The following is an 18,426-nucleotide window of genomic DNA, read 5'->3' as shown; positions in this document are numbered from 1 at the left end:
TGACATAATACCATGAATTCAAAGAGCAAGCTGACTGGAAAAAATAGTTACTATATTTAAACTGCATTATCCTATGACAGAACTGCAGATTTAAAACCTTTCCACTTTGATACAGCACTTTTGCAGCATTTTAATATGCCTTAGTAGATTTCAACTGGCTGAAACGTTTTAATAACTGTAATTTCAGAGGAATAAAATAGTACTGTGGGAGGAAGAAACAATGCCCCCATTTGTCACTCACGAAGACTTGTATTTGAAATGAGCCAGGGTGATGAGAGCAGTGAGTTTGGTGGTCTCAACACAAGCCCCATTAGGCAATTAGCCAGTCTGCAAAAATCATGACATAATTTGGCACAATTAATCAGAATATTCTCACTTTGTCTATGTTCACTGAAAGAGATCCTATTGCAGGTCAGCATTCATGTGTTTTGGCTCAACAACTGGCATTTTATGTAGTGCTCTTCCACACTGAGTTTAGCTCCACTCAAAACTATTAATCTTGTTTGAAAACGGAGCTCCAAAACATATGTGCTTGTGTACAGCAAGAGACAATTCACATTATGACCAGTAACTCTGCTGTGAATCTGCTTTGCAGCAGTAGGGATGACTTAATGTTATTGCAATTTGAAGGAAAGCATCCTGCAGTCCTCTCTCAGGCCAAATTCCCATTTACTTCAATTAGTAAGCATTACAGGAACTGTTTTAATGCTGCTGCCTGATGTGTTGGCTGCTTCTTCTTAATATATTACAGTGAAAAAAAAATAGTAGGCCAAATGTAGGAATATACACTTCCATTACGTGAATGGAATCTCAAAAAGGTCAAAACTGCCCCATTTTGTTGTGTTTCTTTCCCAGGAACCATTCTAAGGGGTTCCACTCTAATAACAAACTGCAACTTTGCAGCAGCAAAATGAATTGATTTCCTTTCTTAAAAATGGAGAATGTAAAGCTCTCTGTACCTGCTGGAAGCCTGGAAGCTTTCATGAGCTCATTTGCTTGAGGCAGAGTTGAGGTGCTGTCATATTGATTTGGGTCAAAATAGCCATGTTTAGATGATCATCTCCTTTAGACAACCATCTTCTTTAGATAACCATCTTTAATAGACAAGACAAATGTCATGGAAAGAGTTATGAATCCTTGCAGAGCGATGGGAAACAACACTGATTTCAACTCACAATTCTAAATTTGTACGATCTCAAGTGATGCCAAATTTAGCAGGTACTGCTTCTGCTGCAATGTCTTACATGGGTATTTGTAGCTCGTTCTGCACTGTGCTGTCTAGACCATGAATTGTATCTGCAAATGTTTTTCAAATGTATTGCTGTCAGAGGATTGGGAAAGTATCACCTGCAAAGGAATCCTCAGCAGCAGCAGTGGTCCTGCACTTCTAGAGAAAGACAGGGAAAGGACTGTGAAGGAAAAGCAGAGGTTATTCTGCTCTGGAAGAGAAGAAAGATCTGTAGAACAGTCCTTAATTCAGTCATTCTTCTCTCAAAATTCACTGAGCCATAACAGAACATGTGACAGAAATAAACACAGGCAGAGGACTGTGCTTCCAGGTTCTTTCCAGATTTTATATAGGGTGGAAAAAAGGGGGAAGAAACGAGTCCTCTGTACTGAATGGATGAGAGAGAAACAACGAATGGGAACTGTCAAACTGTAGCTGAACTAGTGAACCCCAGAGAATGCCAAGAGTTCTCCAGGATTTGCTAAAATTCAGACTCTGTTTGCCTTCCTAGCAGCATTTCCTCCTGTTAACAAGTTAGATAGAAAGAACACAGTATCTACTTTATTTTACCCTCTGCCAAGATCTAATTGCATGTGCCATGCCTCTGGTATGCTTAAAATAATTTTCCATAAGGTCTTTAGGAAACAGGCACAAAAAGGAAACCAAGAATGACATAGGAGATACAACACAGGGAGAAATAATAAGAAATGTGACTTGGGTTTCTTTCTAGCATCATTTTGTTTTGAAAATTGTTACAGATGCTGAATTGTAATATTTTAAAATTATATGAAAGGCAGTGCTTTAAAGTCCATTACATGTGCACTTGTATTTGAAGGCTAGTAAATATGCTTGTGTGTAAAAATAATGCTTGGTAAATGTATTTTTACAAAAAAATTTTGTTTTTATTAATGTGGTAGAAGGGAAGAAACAACTCATAGAGATATACTGAGCTGTTAGTGAAATAATTCAAGTAGCTGGCATTATTCCATATGGAACTATTGTGGAAATAATGCTTGTTTTTTTTTTTAATGTTGCATATGCATATGTACATGTATTGGGGACGGTGGCATCATGGGTTTATGCCATATCAAGAAAATTATTAAAACTGGTCAAAAAATTACAGCAAATTGTACAAAGAATGTCATGTTGACATTCTTCACCTCTGTAACAGGCTAAGTCTATTTAGGTGTTGTGTGAGGAATGAAAAGAAACATAACTGTACTGATGCAACATTTGGCCATGCTGATTAATCTTGCTGATAAGCAAGATGAAATTAATATGGGCATGGCATGGAATAAGTAATTGCCTTACCTGAACTAGGTCATCAGATCTAGCTCAGGAATTTTCATTCAGAACTACCCTGTGAAGTGTAGGCTGTCAAGTTATCCTTCCTTGGACCTTGGCCATTCACAGAGGACCCTTTTTGTACTTTTGTTAGAAAGGATACAGGGCCACATGTACCCTCGAACACCCCAATTTTACAAGGGCTGTCCCCTCTCCATCCCTCTTCTAGCACAGAGGTAAGAATGAGATGTTTCATTCCAGATCAGACACACACTTTCTTATAGCGTGGTGCTGTGGGTGGTTTGTAAGTGGTGGAAATGCAGATTGTATGTAGGATCTACATTTATGTAAGCCAGCACACACGTAGGGTTCAGCTTTGCTATTTGCACAGGCACATGTACACAAGAACACCGCTTAAATCCAAGTTTTAAAGATGTTTCTGCTGTGTGCTGATCTGCTGTGTGTGTGCTGCAGGTGTATTAATGTCAGTTGTGCTGATTTCTCTTCAGTTCACTGAAGTTCTCATAAATTACCGGGTGGGACTGGATGGATCAGTCAGTTTTCTGTGCTCTCTATCGGTTTCTGTGCCTGTGCCAGAGCCGAGACACGGTGCTGAGGAGAGCTGGTTGCTCAGCCCGCAGCAGCGCTGGAATCACGGCGGGCAGCTCATTGCTCCTCACGGTATCGCCGGGGCTGAGTGTGCTGTCACCGCGATCTGTGCCACGGCAGCTGGGGACACTGCTCAGTGCCAGCAGCGCAGGGCAAGAGCTCTGGGCAGTGACCCCCGCCACACGGCCCTCACGTCCGCATACTCGCGATGGATGAGCCTCCTGTCGCGACACAGGCCGCTGCAGCCCCTCACAATCAGTCTTTAGGGTTGGAAGGGACCCCTGAGATCACCCAGTCCAACCCTCTGCCAAGGCAGGGGGACACAGGAAGGCGTCCAGGTGGGTTTGGAATGTCTCCAGTGAGGGAGAATCCGCGGCCTCCCTGAGAGAGCCTCACCCTCACACTCTGACCGGATGATGCTCCTGTCGCGACAGAGCGCGCCAACCTCACAGTCACCCTTTGACCGGATGATGCTCCTGAGGTGGGAGCCAAGCCCACACTCACCCCTGCACTGGATGAGGCTTCTATCACGACAGAGTGAGCGCAGTGCTCCCAGGACTGGCGCTCCTGTCGCGACACGCGCCGGTGCGGCTCCGCGCCACCCCCCGCGCCAAGACCCCTATGGCGGGCGGGTCCCCTCAGGCCGCCCCGCTCCCCTCACGGCGGGCTGAGGCCGGCACAGGGGCGGTTCCCGCCGGGGCAGCAGAGCGGGAAAGCGCCCACCGCACCTGCGGGGCCGTCCCGGTGCGCAGCGGAAGCGGCGCCACCGCCGCGTGAGGCGCAGCCGCCGCCGGGCCCGGGCGGGAGAACGGGCGGCAGCGGGACCGCGCTGCGCAGGGGCCGCGCCGCAGCCATCGCCTCCGCCCCGCGGGAGGGGCCGCCAGCCTGCCCGCCCCGCGCCCCGGCCCGCCAATGAGCGGCGTCCACATGCCGCGGCGGCGAGAGAGCACCGGGCGGCCCCCGAGTTACATTAGAGCCGCCGTCGCCGCTGTGCGACCGGAGCGAGCGGAGGCAGCGGCGGGCGCGGGGGAGCCCGAGCCGTGACGGCGACAGCGGCCTGGGCCGGCCGGGGGGGATCGGGCTGCTAGAGAAGGAAGGAAGGGGGCGATTCTGACCTTTTCCGGGCAGCGGGGCAGCTGCGGCTTTTTCTCCCCCGCGCCGTTATCGCCCTCCGTTACCGGGGGTGGCTCGGAGCCGCTGAGGCGAGCGGAGAGGCCGCTTGGCCACCTGGACGCGGCCCATCCCCTCAGGGACCCACAGCGGCTCCGGGGGCCCGCGCGCTCCCCGCCCGAAGTCCCTCGTCCCCGCCGGAGAAGCGGCTCGGCTCCCTCGGAGGCGTGAGGGGTGGGAGGGGGGGTGGGGGCTTTTTTTTTTTTTTTTTTCTTTCTTGCTTTTTTTTTTTTTAGGGCGGCTTTCCCTATTTTTTAATTTTTTATTTTTGAATTTTTAATTTTTTCCTGCCCCTCCCGGCCTCCTCCGCGAAGAGAGAGGTGTGCTCGGGCTCCTGTACTGCGGGAGAGGGTCTATGGTGGTAGCACGGGGGTGGTGAGGGCTGAGGAGGGGTCTCGCCGCCGCCCCCGCCGCCGCTGAGGAGGAGGAGAGGGAGGAGGAAGAGGCGAGGCACGGCACCATTTGCTGCTCCCTGCCCCAGCCATGGAGAACGCGCACACAAAGACTGTGGAGGAAGTTTTGGCTTATTTCGGCGTCAACGAGAGCACCGGGCTCAGCCTCGAGCAAGTGAAGAAGCTGAAGGAGAAATGGGGCTCCAACGGTAGGTGAGGCGGCCCCGGCCGGGGATGCTGCCGCCGGCGCTCGCCCTCGTCCCCCTGTGCTCCCTTTCGCAGCCCTCTCTGCTCTCCCTCATCCCTGCCGGAGCCCTGTGCGAGGCCTAACGCGTGTGCACTGGCAAAGCCGGCATCTCTTCCAGGACCCGGAATAGGAGCGAGGGAGAGAAGATGGCTGACTTGAACTCCACCTCGTGGGTTTCTTTCAATCCCGAGCTCGCAGGGCTGCTCTGGGGAGGAGGGTGTCACCTCCGTTCCCTTTCACCGGAACGGTGGGAAACCTTCTTCCATCCTGAAATGAAGCGCTTTGGGGTTTAGTATTTGCCTTTTTTTTTTTTTTTTTTTTTTTTTTTGCCCGTCTTGACCTTCATTTTCCCCAGCTTTTTAGCGCCTTTCACCCCCTTCCTCTCCAGTCGGGACACAAAATTCAGTAGATTTTTTTTAATAATCCTCTCTGCTTGGCTGCCCTAGTCCCTTCTGAACTCCCTTGCCGTTTTGTAAAAATGAAAATCTATGACTAGATTACGCGGTGGAGGTGGTTTTTAAGCTTTAACACTGCTTTTATGCCTCTTGGATTACTAAATCTAGTTGCAGGAACGTAAAAGGGAGAGCAGAAATAAAAGCATATTCTTAAAATGGAGGAAAGAATCTGAAATATTTTGAACCAAGTTTGATGGTTGTGGGTTTTTTTAAGTGAATGTGGAGGAAAAGCTTTGTCGGAAAGCATTTTGAGCCTTTGACCCTTTGTGTGCAGCAACAGCAGAAGTCCCACAGCTGGCTGGAGTGATGACTTGGCTGAATTATAACCCTTGGCACATTCCCGCGAATCTTTACGTGTCTTAAAATGCAAAACTCTCAGTTCCATTCACGTACTCTGGTGAAAAGAGCTGCCTTAGTGTGGCTTTCAGTATGTCTGTCATATCCAACCCAGCTGAGTGTGCAATTCGGGAAGAGTATCTGGTGTGGATGCCTGATAATGCTCTAATGTGTTTCTTCGATGATTTCTTTTCTTTGACATGCTTCCTGGAAAAATCTTCTATTGACAGAGCTGCCGGCAGAGGAAGGTGAGCATGGTTATGAAATCTTCTGTTAATTCTTGTTGATAATTCATTTTTGTAAATGTGCATGACTCAATGGCTTTGTTACATATTGCAGGAAAAACCTTACTCGAGCTTGTGATTGAACAATTTGAAGACTTACTAGTTAGAATTTTGTTGCTGGCTGCTTGCATATCTTTTGTAAGTATGATTTATTAATTATTTTTTATTTCCTAGGGTTCTGTATGGCAAAGTGACATATTCCAATGTATATGACCTGTACATACTGAAATTATTCTTTCTTGCTGGATAGATGCAAGATTGCAGTCTCTTAAATTAGTTCCTTGTGACGAGGTTTCTGTGTCCTAGCCAACAAAAATTTAAGGGAGTTTTTCATTGCATGAGTCATAAGTGCATAACTACACTAGACAGGTATTTTAAAATGTGCTTCTCATTCAACCCAGTTTGCTTATTTGAGGTGGGATTTCCCAATGCTGCTGTTGGCTTTGAAAACTAACCTTGAGTAAGTAAGCGTTTAACTGGACATTCTTCTTGCCTTTGGGTTAATCTTTATCAAGCTCCGTGTATAATCATTGGAAGACATTTTTGGATGCAATGCAGACTGTAAATAGAATCTACATGGCGAATATTCCAGTTGCCTTCCCTTTCTGATAATAGCAAGGTGACAGTTGTTGCTTTTGACAGTGACAAGAATGTTGACGGCTGTGATGGCACCATTGTTGACCAAATTTGGTAACTGACCTTTGGATAGTCAAGTCATTAAATGGACATCTTGCTTTGCATAAAGGACTAAAAGAACAAGAAAGTTTTTAACTTTTTTTTTTTTTTTTTTTTTCATAAAAAAAGCATGATTAGGCAATCTTCTTACATTATGTGTAAATGGTATGTGCTTGCTGAAAAACTGGAAAACGAAGTGAAGACTCAGAGGAGGATGGTGAAGGCTGTATTTGTTGGGGAGCTGGACAACAGAAACAAAAGCTTGCAGAATATTAAATTGTTTAGGTAGGGAGTAAAAGTTTACAGTAGACTTTGCCCTGGAGTTGTAATTAACTACTTGAAAAAAAAACTACTGCAGCTCTTGGGGGCAGTGGAAATTGTGGTGACTCTTTAGCTAAGGGCGAGCTAATTAGGATGGGCAGAGGAGAATGTGCTCTGGAGCTGTTGTGTGGTGGGGGAAGGGTTGCCCTGGTGCTGCAGTTTGTGCTGTGCTGGGGATCTGCTCTCCCCACACCAACACCTTCCAGAGGGCTCTGCTCTGGCTTTGGGTCTGTAATTCACCAGTACCAGCTGAGCAGTGACTGGTGACATCAGTCCTGACCATGAAGACAGATGTGCTTCACTCACTCCTGTGTTTCCTGGAGAGGAAATCAGGCTGGCTATTGAAAATTGAATAAAGTCATTCAGAAGCTTTTTTTTTTTTTTTTTTTTTTTTTTCCCTCCCCTCCTCTTTCCCCTTTTCCTCACAGAGGATGAGAAGGGGATGTCTTTTTGTTCCTGAAAAGTCAGGATTGTTTCTGTCATCTCGTGAGACAAATGACAGCACAGAAGTTTGTTAGGCTTCCGTGCCAAAGTACATTAGTTGTTTTTATTATAAACAAGTAAGTGAAAAATCAGATTCCCCAAACTAAGGCTTTGATTGCTGAGTCTGAGACCAGACTGACAGAGGTCATAGAACATACACTGCTGAGTTCTCTCGGAAAACTTGATTAGAAGCTGAATTCAGTTGCTTTTTTCAGTATGGTTAATTTTCCTATCTAATTAAGAGGAGACTGTTGTCTAATGGAGTGTGGGATAGATCTGGGTTCTCTGTTCTGTGCTGCTGACATGGTACATGACCTTGGGCTACTGCTCTGCCTTTTCTGTCTCCTATTTTGGAGTTACAGAGGCACACTAAATTGATGTTAGAAGTAAAGATTTTTCTCTGATGAAAAGTAAAAACCCGCTAGATATGTTATGATTTTGGTACTTTAAAAGCTCTTCCCCTTTGTGTTTGTTTCTGGTGTTTTCTTTGCACAGAAGGTGATGATGTTGTCTCTTTTTCTTATGTTTTAACAGTTTTTCTTGATGAAAGCATAATACAGAGTTTTGTAATAGCTGTAAAGCACCATTGGATATGTTGATACAAGGATTGCATTACTGCAAAAATAGGATGTAATTACATCACCTAGGTTCTGTGTGCTTGACCAGCTGTACATTGTCAGTTTAGAAAAATTAAGATTAAAGTGTGAGAGAGAGGATCTCGAAGTATATAGATAATTTTTTTTTTTGTGTGTGTATTGAGGGAGTTTTTATGGTGGTTGTGTTGCAATCATAAATCATACTACTTTATTGCTGTTAGGACTGCCTGCACAGTAACACACATCTGTAGCACTGAGACCTGCATTAGGTTTTGTTCAGAAACATCCCTTCTTATGTAGAGTATAAACTTGTGCTCCCAGTGCCTTTTGTGCCCTCTACCCCCATGCTGCCTGTCAGGTACGTGTTAGTAAAATAACTCAGAGCAGCAGCTCAATCTGTGTCAGCCAGGCTGATTGCTGGGGTCAGATGCTACGTGTTTGTGGATCCTGTGTCCTACATTCCAGGTCAGAAGTGCTGTAAGAGATGTGCCTGGTTAGTGAAAGCCTTAAGTATGGCTTTTGAAGAGAAACAGTATAAATAATTTCTGATGGTGAGTAAATGTATCTGTGAATAGACTTGTCTTTGTTCTTCCGTTGGATCCGTGAAGCCTCTGCAGAAGCGAACCCGGGGAGTGTATTCATGGCTTTTAATTCTTGATACTTGTGTAGCATGTGCTCAGATCTACAGTGTTTACTGAAAAGAACAACTTGCTTTGCTATATAAATGATTTTGACAGGTTACAAAACGTTAACTGCATCTGATGTAGAATAATTCCTTGGTGAAGTGTGGATGCTTTAAGCAGTGGTGTGTACTGAACTCGGCAGTCTTAGCTCTGCATCACACAGTGGATTTCCTCCTACAAGGTGCAATGTAGGCTATAAACTCTACCAAAACTTGAAATATTTGTACAGCATCCTAAGAGCATTCTCTCCTCTTAATTATTCCTCTGATTCCTAAGCTGACTTAGAAGTGAATGTCCTGAGAATGTTTTCTAATAGTGGATATCTGTGTTTAGATTAAAACAATACACCGTGCTTTAGCCCAGAGATTGCAATAGCCTTTAAATTAGTATGAGTATAACCTAGCTTGTGGTAAAAGGTGAGCAAAGGTTCTTTTGGAGGAAGTAGGATGTGTCATTAACAGTGTTGCAAAAATCTTTGCCCCAAAAGCTACCTGTTAAGGTCAGCAGCAGTGAGTGTGTGGTAGGAGATAAGGGTGGCTGTAGAACGTGACACTGACATGCTTTTAGCTAAACTTAGATTGCTCATTAGCATGAGGGTAGGGGTGATAAAACTTTGAGAAGTCATTGTGATTCCATTTTGTGCTATAAAAATTAAACTGTGGCTCTTTATATTAAGTTATTACTCAGTTATTTTCAGAAATACGGAGTAACATCTGATGGGTGCTTACAGTCTGTGCACTCAGTAAAATTCTTAATTTTATGCTTAGGCATGTGGTCAAGATGTGTTGGTTTGTGCTTGAGATTTTTCTTTTCCCCTCACCTCCTTGTGTAGCAGACAAAAATCTCTACTGCATCATGGAACTGAAATTGGGAATTTTTTCTGTAATGTTACCTAGTGTTCAGTATAGCTGACATGGATGGAACAGGACTACTGAAATAGTTTGCATCTGTGTAATTTTAAGCTTATTTGTATTCAAAGACTGGTTTCTCTCCAAAATATATTAAAACTGAAATCGCATTAACTTGTGAGAAGAAAACTCTTAAAAGCAGTCCATGCGTTTTGTATGACCTGCTGTAATTAATCCACGGCTTTTTGTTGGGATGAGATCTTACCTCTCCCAGCTAGCTTCTAAGTTTTTGTTGTCAAAAAGAAAACCAAACAAAAATCCCTGTTTGGTTGCTGACAACAAAATGTTTGCTTTTCCTCTCTCTGTTAGTGGTGAGTGGGTACAGCCTGCTGGGCAACGCAATTCTGCCTCCAAACTCCCATTCTCCAATTCTATTGTTGTTACTTAATGATACGTAGTCATCTAAGGTAACTTGTCCCCAGAACTTCCCTGACAATAGAGCTACTTCACTTGTGGAAATGGAAAAAGCTGTAAGGGCACTTGTGATGTTTCAGCCGCTTCCATCAGCGCTCACCTCATTGCTGGCTGACTTTGGCATTGTACTTCTGTCCCCTTTTTACAAATAACCAAGTGCTGTTTGCCTGTCATTGTGTATCTTTTGCCTCCGAGTCCTGCAGGTCCACCCCATTAGACTTTGTTTAAAATAGGCTCCGCAAGCCATAGCTCTGGCAGCCCTAAAGCAAATAGGCTGAATGAAAGTTGTCCTTTAAGCTGCTTATGTTGGCTGTTGATATGGGGCTTTCATGTCTTGCTATTGTTTCCCTTATATTTTTAGCCTTGCATTTCTCTTCGGCAATTATCTTACTCGTTTTTCCTACTCATTCTTAAATACATGGTGACTTTACCTACTGACAGTAGTGCCTGACCAGAGCATTGGAGATCAATATCCTGGAAATTAAGCTGTTCTACATGTGAGTCTTAAAGTGATTAGGGCTGAAACATGGTGGGGCCCTTCTGAATAGAAATTGGAAAAAAAGAAAAGAGATCTCTCACTGTAAACCTCTCCAGGGTCTTAAAAGTGTGCTAGTGGAAACTTTCTCACAAGGACTCAGTGACTTGGACAAGAATTGTTTAGTCTTTACCAGGCCTCAGCATATGGTCTGTTGTTACTAAAAATGCAAAGTTAAATATTTGTTATTGCTTGTTCTACTTCCTCTTTGTTTCTCTTGGCTTTGTTATGTTTTTGTTTTTTTTTTACTTCAGGCTGCTATCAAGTAATAAACCTGATCTGTTACAGAATGTGTTGTGTATCACAGGTACCCTAAATGAAGTGTTAATATAGCTGTAGTCTGCTATAGCAAAACTCGAGAACTTGCAATGTATCTGGTTATTGCATGTCTATGTTTACTAAATTGTTCTAGAACTATAGCTTGGATTGTTCCACTGATAGTGATTGTGTAGAATCTTCTGGAGAGAGAAATGTGTATTGCTGGCTTCCAGGGTTAACTAGATACTTCATTTTAGTCTTTCACAGATTGATAATTTCACCAAAAAAAAAGCCGTGAAGATTTAAACTGTCAGACTCTATACTCTCAGGATCTCTAATTTGAGTTCATCTGTTCTTTTTGAAATAAGGGCTTATTGAAAGAAAAGATCCCTTGAAAACTTAATTTTGGCTCTCCTTGACATACTTGGATCTTGCTGTCCTTGTAGCTCCTTTCCTTACTTCTGGAAGTTGTGGCCTTTCTCAATGTTATTTTACAGCACATATGGTCTTAAATTGGAGAAGATTCTGGTTTAACGTCATGTAAAGCAGATGTTTTATTCCAGTTAACCTTGTAGGTGCCTGCTCAGATAAGCACATCGCAACATAATTGAATTTATTTCCTTTGTTTGGAAGCAAAGTGGGTTCTACAGAATTCCAAGAAAGAAAGGGAGGGAAGAAACAGATTCTGATGGCAGCGTGTGACCTTGTGTGCGCTGCGAGATCTGGAAATGCCCCGTGGGCCTCTCCTGTAGCTCCATGGGCAGCAGCACTTGTGGTGCAGAGGGGAGGCTGCCCATGGCACAGGGATGTGTGTGGGGTGGGTACAGACAGCAGGGCCTGTCCCTCTGCCCCAGCTGGGCAAATGACAGGAGCCCCTCTGGATTGGAGAGTACCAAGGTGTGCAGAGATCCCAGCTAAATCTGTTCTGCAGGGGGATTACACAGCCCCTCGAAATATTGTGCTACTAGTTGGAATGTTGTAGTCCTCTTAATCACAACCTGGATCTTACAGGTTTATCCCTTTGTATTAAAAATTTGTTGTTGCATTGGATTTGCTTGACAGGCTGTTTCTGCTTGAGGCTTTCATGCTGCTGCTCCTTCCTTTTGACATCCTGGAGTGTCTCACAATTGAGCAATAGCTCGGAGCAGCATGTTGGTGGAATCATGGGCTTGCTTTAGTAACAGTTTGCTTGCTGCAGTCTTGTAGTGATTCAGAGTGCTGTTGCCTGACTACCAGTCCTAATTATCTCAACACGTTGTTCCTATTTACTGTCACTTTCCAGGCTTCCTGTTGCTCAACACGTTGAAGAAAATGCTCTTCCTCTCTGGTTATGTTAACTTGACTTTTCATCAGTGACTCCAGCACTCTGCAGAGGCCCTGACACATTCAAGTCGAGTGAATGACAGATGTCTAAAACTGGAGTGCACTTTTAAAACAAATGAATTAAAACAAAATCTATGTAGAGACTTTGATGCAAGTCCTCAAGTTTGATTTACCTTTTAAGATCCAATTTTGAGTTTTATCAGCTACTTGTTTTACAATCCAGCTTCAGATGTAACTATGTCATTCACTAAGATCCTTCAATAAGACCCTACCTGTATTTAAATAAATCCATGTTTATTTTTTGTATCTACACACTGAAAACTTGTAAAGCTGTTTCCATTTGCTTGGCTAAGTTACTGGTAAAGGGCAATTCACTTACTTAAAATTCAGATTCTGGCAAGGTTTTAGTGTCTTAAGTAGTCAAACCAATCAATGTTCTGTTTTATACAGTAATGAAATAATTCTTTTTCATTGTCATAACTGCTGTCAAAACTTCTGCTTTCATTTCTGAAGCAACAGTAGCAATTGTTTCCCAGATAAATAGCTTACTCCTTTAAAAGAAGAGCGGCCTCTAAAATGAACTTTGTACTACTTTAGTAAAGATTCTTTTTCTCCTTTTCCATTGTGTTTTGCCAACTCATTCATGAATTACAAAACTACAAACTTGGTAGATTGAGGGGTTTCCAAAACTGCTGAATTCTAAGCAATTGAAACTTAGCAGGCCTAAAGTTTGCAAGGTGTTTGTGTAAATCAAGAATTTAAATCATTGTGTTTCTCTTGCAGGTCCTGGCCTGGTTTGAAGAAGGTGAAGAAACAATCACAGCATTTGTAGAGCCTTTTGTAATCTTACTTATATTAGTAGCAAATGCAATTGTGGGAGTGTGGCAGGTATGCATAGACTTTTTCAGCATCAAATACAAATATTTTGGGGTTTTATGGTTTAAGAGGAAGCACTGTACCCTGTAGTGTTGGGTGTTCTTACAAAGCAAGTAGGATATGTTGCTGACTTTGGATTCCTGAGAGTCAGCAAACCTTAAATCTTCTCAATAGAAAGTGTTGACTTAAAGGTAAAATGGAAGCTTCAGAAGTGTTGCCAGAAAGGCAAAATGCCCATCAGTGTGTTTGGCCACACAGTGCTGAACACATGAACGAGACAGGCCAGAATAAAGCCCTGAGTTCAGGCAATAAATCAGGCCTTGCAAAGCTAAGAACAATTGGAGTGGTTTGCTTGGGTTTTTTTCCCAACTAAGGAACAAAGGATGGAGCACTTGTAATCTTGTTTCTTGTCTGTTTCCTCTTGGGACAGCTGCTGTGTTTTAGTAAATTATTAATGCAGTATTAATTCTCCCTGTTCAATCACTATAGTACCTATTAAGTGTACATCCAAAGACTGCATGTCTGTCAAAAGGCTCAAGTTTGTTCTGAAAACATTTAAATACCATAAAACTTTATCCACACTGTCAGCTGTGACATTTATTTGATGCCTTTTTATAAATCATATAGACAGTAGTATCATAACATAAAATAACACTTCATGAGATGCCAAAACAAAAATGTTCATATCACTTCAGTTTGCTAATTTGATTGCTTTAGATAGAGTGGATGTTTTGTTAGAGGTTTTTTTTCTGCAGTTAAAAAATGTTTTAAGATTTTTATGGTAAGTTCTTTGTATGATTGTTGGGGTTTTTCCTGCGGGAGGGTGCTAGCATGACATAATTACTTGCCCTCTTAATGCATGAGGCTTCATGCTTTAAAAAAACAGCAAACTGGTCAAAATAATGAAAATTCAAGAGGAGGAGTCCTGTTAATAGATGACAGCATATTAGAGAGGACCCTGCCTACTGGAAGAAGTGGCATTGCTGCACATTCCTGTGCTCTTCTTGTGCTATCCCAAGTGAGCTGGCTGAAGTGTTCCTCAAAATTCAGTTTTCAGCAGTGCCCAGCTTGCTGGGGGCAGGTGTGCAGGGAAGAGATAATGTTGGTCAATGGGTGACAGCAGTGCCCCTTTAAATGGCATTTTATATTCAGGTCTTCATAAAGTAATTGTGCAAGAGTTAATGTTTAACTTGAAACTCTTGAGTTGCAGTTCTGCAAGTACTAATTTTAAGCATGAAATGGAAGGTAAAGCTGTCTGTATCGTTGAAGGATTTTTCTTGTGTAGTTGTTTCCCTGTTGTAGGAAATAATCAGGTTTATTTTCAGATGTCATAGTGTGACATGAAATACCTCTGTGTGTATTTCTACATGCATGGAACCCCATTGTGAAAGAGTTGCTGCACAGATGAGGTGACTCATTCCCTTGTTCTAATGGGCACGGAAAATCAGCCCCAGCACATGGTCCCCACCCAGAAATGTCTGTTCCTACAGGTACCAGATGTGAGCTCTGAGTCACAGCTCTGCCGCCCTCAACCTTTCCTCTCACGTGCACCTTTCCCCAGGAGCCACCTGCCAGTGCTTCAGGGCCTGCAGGATAGTCTGGCTACCATAACTCCAGGCAAACTGCAGCAAAGAGACTCAGTCTAGCACACTGAGCTGGCTGAATGAGCTGAATCATGGAATTGCTGAGGGTGGAAACGATCTTTAAGATCATCAAGTGACACTAAACCCAGCACTGCCAAGGCCACCACAAAACCATGTCCCTGAGGGCCACATGTACATCATTTAGGTACCTGCAGGCATGTGATTCATCCACTTTCCTGAGCAGCCAGTTTGGGTGCTTGACAACCACTTCTGTGAAGAAATTGCTGCTAATATCCATTCTAAATTTCTCCTGGTGCAGCTTGGATGTTTCTTCTTGTTCTGTTCCTTTTCTAGAGAGTGACAGGGTCCCCCCTGAGCTGCCTTTTCTCCAGTCTGAGCTCCCCCCAGCTCCTTCAGGTGCTTCTGGTGTTTCCTTCCCTGGTCATGCTGCAGCCCCTTAATGCCCTTCTTGTCATGAGGGGCCCAACACTGCCCCCAGAGCTGTAGGTGCCTCAGCAATGCCCATCCCCTGTGCTGGGCACTGCTCTGATCTTACTGGCTGCACTTTCTGCTCCAAGCTATGTGCCATTGGCCTTCTTGGCCACCTGGGTCTTCATGTTGAATTTTTATTTCTCCGTTTTTTGAAGGAAAAGTTCTGTTGAAGTAACCTTCCTTTTGTGGGACTTTAAAGTTTTGTCTCATGGTGACTCAGTCCACAGAAAAGCAGTGTTGGTGTTCTAGTGCTGAGGAGCAGAATTAATTCACCTGGTGGAATATGAGGCTGGTGTTACTTGCAGCTTTATGGGTCTGGGCTGGTATCTGCACTGCCAGACCCTGAGCTGTGCCATGTAAGTGTTAGTTCCTTAAGATAGTTTTGGTAAAAGCCATTTTCAGCACTCTTAAAAGGAACTAGTGAGTTCCTCAACATTTGAATTTCTGATGGTTTTGTTTCTGCTTTGACATGCTAGGAGGAATTTTTTATTATCTGGAAAAGCTGATGTGTATTTGAAGGGCAGATGTTCTAAAAACTCTGTGCACTCTACCATTATCTATAATTATCAGGGCTAAATGACGTTTGTTCTTGTCAATAGGCAGGGAAATGGAAAATAAGTTCTTTCTCCAAGAGCTGGAGAAGGAGCACTGATAAGCTGCTGGTTTCTGCAGTAGTTCTTTATCCAGGTGGCATCACAGCACTGATAACAATCTCTGCTAGTGCTCCGTGACAGGACTGCAGCTGACATAGGAAAGCTGTTGTGTTAGGGGAAATCAAAAGGTTTTCCTCTGTGGGGATTCATCTGAGTTTGTAAATTGTTTAGAGATTCTGGGGAAGTTTCTAGTGTTTGCTTTAATTTCACTTCAGCATGACTTGATTTGCTGAAATAAAGTTGATAATAAGTTGGCTTCATCATAACTTGATCCTTGATTTGTGTCAGTAAATGAAATCCAGCAGTGCTGGTCCACTCCAGGCTGAGTGTAAGCTGCTCCAGCCAACACCTACATCCACGAAACTTAATTCTGCATAATGCTTTTTTTTTAATGTCAAACAACACCCATATGTGACTTGGAACTCTTTGTGTGGCCTCACTGCAACAACACAGTGGATATTCTTGATGAAAAATGCTGCAGGGTTTAAATAAACAATTTCTGTGTTCTAAAGGCCTACAAAAACCTGAATTACACTCTAATGATTTCCAGTCACAACCTCATAAGGGGAGGGGACACAAAATCTTCTGTATGAAGAAATATAGCTGAGCTGAGTTGCTAGCATTCATATGATAATGCTTTTGAAAAATCGGATCTGACAGGCTTATTTTTCCTTGAGGGCTTTCAAAATTACACATTTTTGCTGTCTTGTAGGAAAGAAATGCTGAAAATGCTATCGAAGCCCTTAAAGAATATGAGCCAGAGATGGGCAAAGTGTATCGACAGGACAGAAAAAGTGTCCAGAGGATTAAAGCAAGAGACATTGTCCCGGGTGATATTGTGGAGGTGGCAGGTAAGACCCATTTTGTGGTGCATACAGGCATTAGCATATTAATGTGAGATTGTTGTGGGGCTTTGTCTTAATGATTTGAGGCCCTGGGGTGAGTTTTCAAACACTCCTAAGTATATGCTTCATTTAAGAACAATCTTGCTCCTGTTCATCTGTAATTACCTTAAATGTGCATTTGTACGGAGGGAATTGTTTTTCAAATTGCCACTCAGTTTAATTGCTAGGTCTAAAATAAAGCATCTTAATTGGAGTTGTGGTTTTAACACTTGTCACAAATTTAAAATTTTGTTTTCTAGTGTCTGTTTTCAGAGTGTCTTAAAACTTGTCTGTTTTTCTGTCACAAAATAGATGTTTGTTCCTGGTGTTGAAATGTCTTCAGTTTCCTTATGTTTGGGAGCACAGAGAAGTTTTTTTGGTCACGCTCTGTTATTTCATCTGAATGTGTTTCTGCAGCTCTTAGACTTGTAGTAGCAGTGCCTTTGAGCTTCTCTTCACAAATGTCTTCTGTCCTCTCAGCAAGTATGACTGGCACGTGACTTCAGTTTTCTCATCTTTCACAATTCTTTATTGCTTCTTTTGACCATTTGCTGCATAGATCTCAAATACATGAGCTATGCAGAGTAGAGCTCCCTGTTTCTCCTGGGTAAGCTTTTGAAGTGCCAGTCTTAAAAGCCTGGACTTTTGCCTAGAGCTTTTTAATATCTTAGTTCTGCTCTAAAAGGCATGTCTTTGTTTGGAAGGAGTGCAAGAATAGAAGGGTTATATACTTTTAGCTGAAACTCCATCATTTTGGTGATAATGCCATAGTAATAACTTTTTCTCTAAACTGGGCTTGACTGTTCCTTCCCAGATAAAACTGAGTGGCTCTTGCTGAGTGTCAGGAGTGTTGCATGCTTAGATTTTGTAGGTCATTATCAACTGTTAACTGAGTGATTTTTTCCTCTGGGAGCAATGCAGAGTGTACATAAAACTTTGCACTTGTGTCACTTTGATTTTAGAGGTGGTAGCTGTCTCAAGAGGAGATAAACATATACCCTTAAACTTGACTATCCTCCTGTTTTAATTAGCAGGCAAAGAGAGTGTGCACTCAGAATGAAGTTGGTGTTGGCTGCCTGCCCAGCTCCCATTCCTTGAGAAACTTTAATGTTGGCTGAGCCCTGTCTCAAGCCCCTGTTCTGTGTACAGGGTGATTCAGCTACAAGTCCAAATCCAAAGTGATGATAGTGAAATGAAGGGTGAACTGTGATGCCTTGTCACTGACTGTGCTCTGTCTCACTGCTCCTGCTCTGCAGAGCTGTGTGCCTGCAAGGGGGGGTTGGTTCTGCTCTGTTTGACGTGTCCTTTTGAGGCAAACAGAACTGTATCAATTGCAGACTCTGCAGTGGATGTCTGGGCCAAATCCTTATCCTGTTTTTAAATTTCAGCAATGGAATGGTGGTTTTGGAAGGAGTTTCCATCATGGGAATACCCTGGGGTTGTGTTTTTTGGTACTTCAAAGCAGAATTGGTGGAATTGTGAGTTGATGACTGTGTTCTCCACTGGTTTGGGGTATCACTGAGGAGAAATGCTGGATTTTGGTGCTCTGGCAGTTGTCTAGAGCACAGAACACTTTCTCCTTGATTCATTGCTGTTTCAGAAGAGGTACAGATTGTGTTTTCATCTTCAAATTTAGCTTTGCCTTTATTCTGTATGAGAACACCTGTGGGATGTGTGGGCTTTTACTTACCTGCTGTATATTGTCAGTACCAATAAAATCAATTACTCTCTTTAAAA

General features: G+C 43.1%; 1 protein-coding gene across 3 annotated transcripts in view; it reads left to right on the top strand.

Annotated features, from left to right (window-relative positions):
• Nucleotides 1-4,045: 4,045 nt before the first annotated feature.
• ATP2A2 (ATPase sarcoplasmic/endoplasmic reticulum Ca2+ transporting 2) overlaps nt 4,046-18,426 on the top strand; it is a 51,282-nt gene continuing 36,901 nt past the window's right edge. Inside the window, exons 1-5 of one of the 3 annotated variants that reach the window (XM_056504306.1) lie at nt 4,046-4,892; nt 5,952-5,969; nt 6,061-6,143; nt 12,985-13,089; nt 16,518-16,656. In XM_056504306.1, the coding sequence (XP_056360281.1) occupies nt 4,775-4,892; nt 5,952-5,969; nt 6,061-6,143; nt 12,985-13,089; nt 16,518-16,656 (463 nt within the window). In that variant the 5' untranslated portion in view covers nt 4,046-4,774. The remainder of the gene's footprint in view (nt 4,893-5,951; nt 5,970-6,060; nt 6,144-12,984; nt 13,090-16,517; nt 16,657-18,426) is intronic. The other 2 variants (XM_056504308.1, XM_056504307.1) reach the window with 2 other exon arrangements.

This window comes from Oenanthe melanoleuca, chromosome 15 (assembly GCF_029582105.1).
Source record: "Oenanthe melanoleuca isolate GR-GAL-2019-014 chromosome 15, OMel1.0, whole genome shotgun sequence".
In the NCBI taxonomy this organism is placed as follows: domain Eukaryota; kingdom Metazoa; phylum Chordata; class Aves; order Passeriformes; family Muscicapidae; genus Oenanthe; species Oenanthe melanoleuca.
The sequence above is the reverse complement of the archived record's forward strand: the minus strand, read 5'-3'. Positions and strand labels throughout refer to the sequence as shown.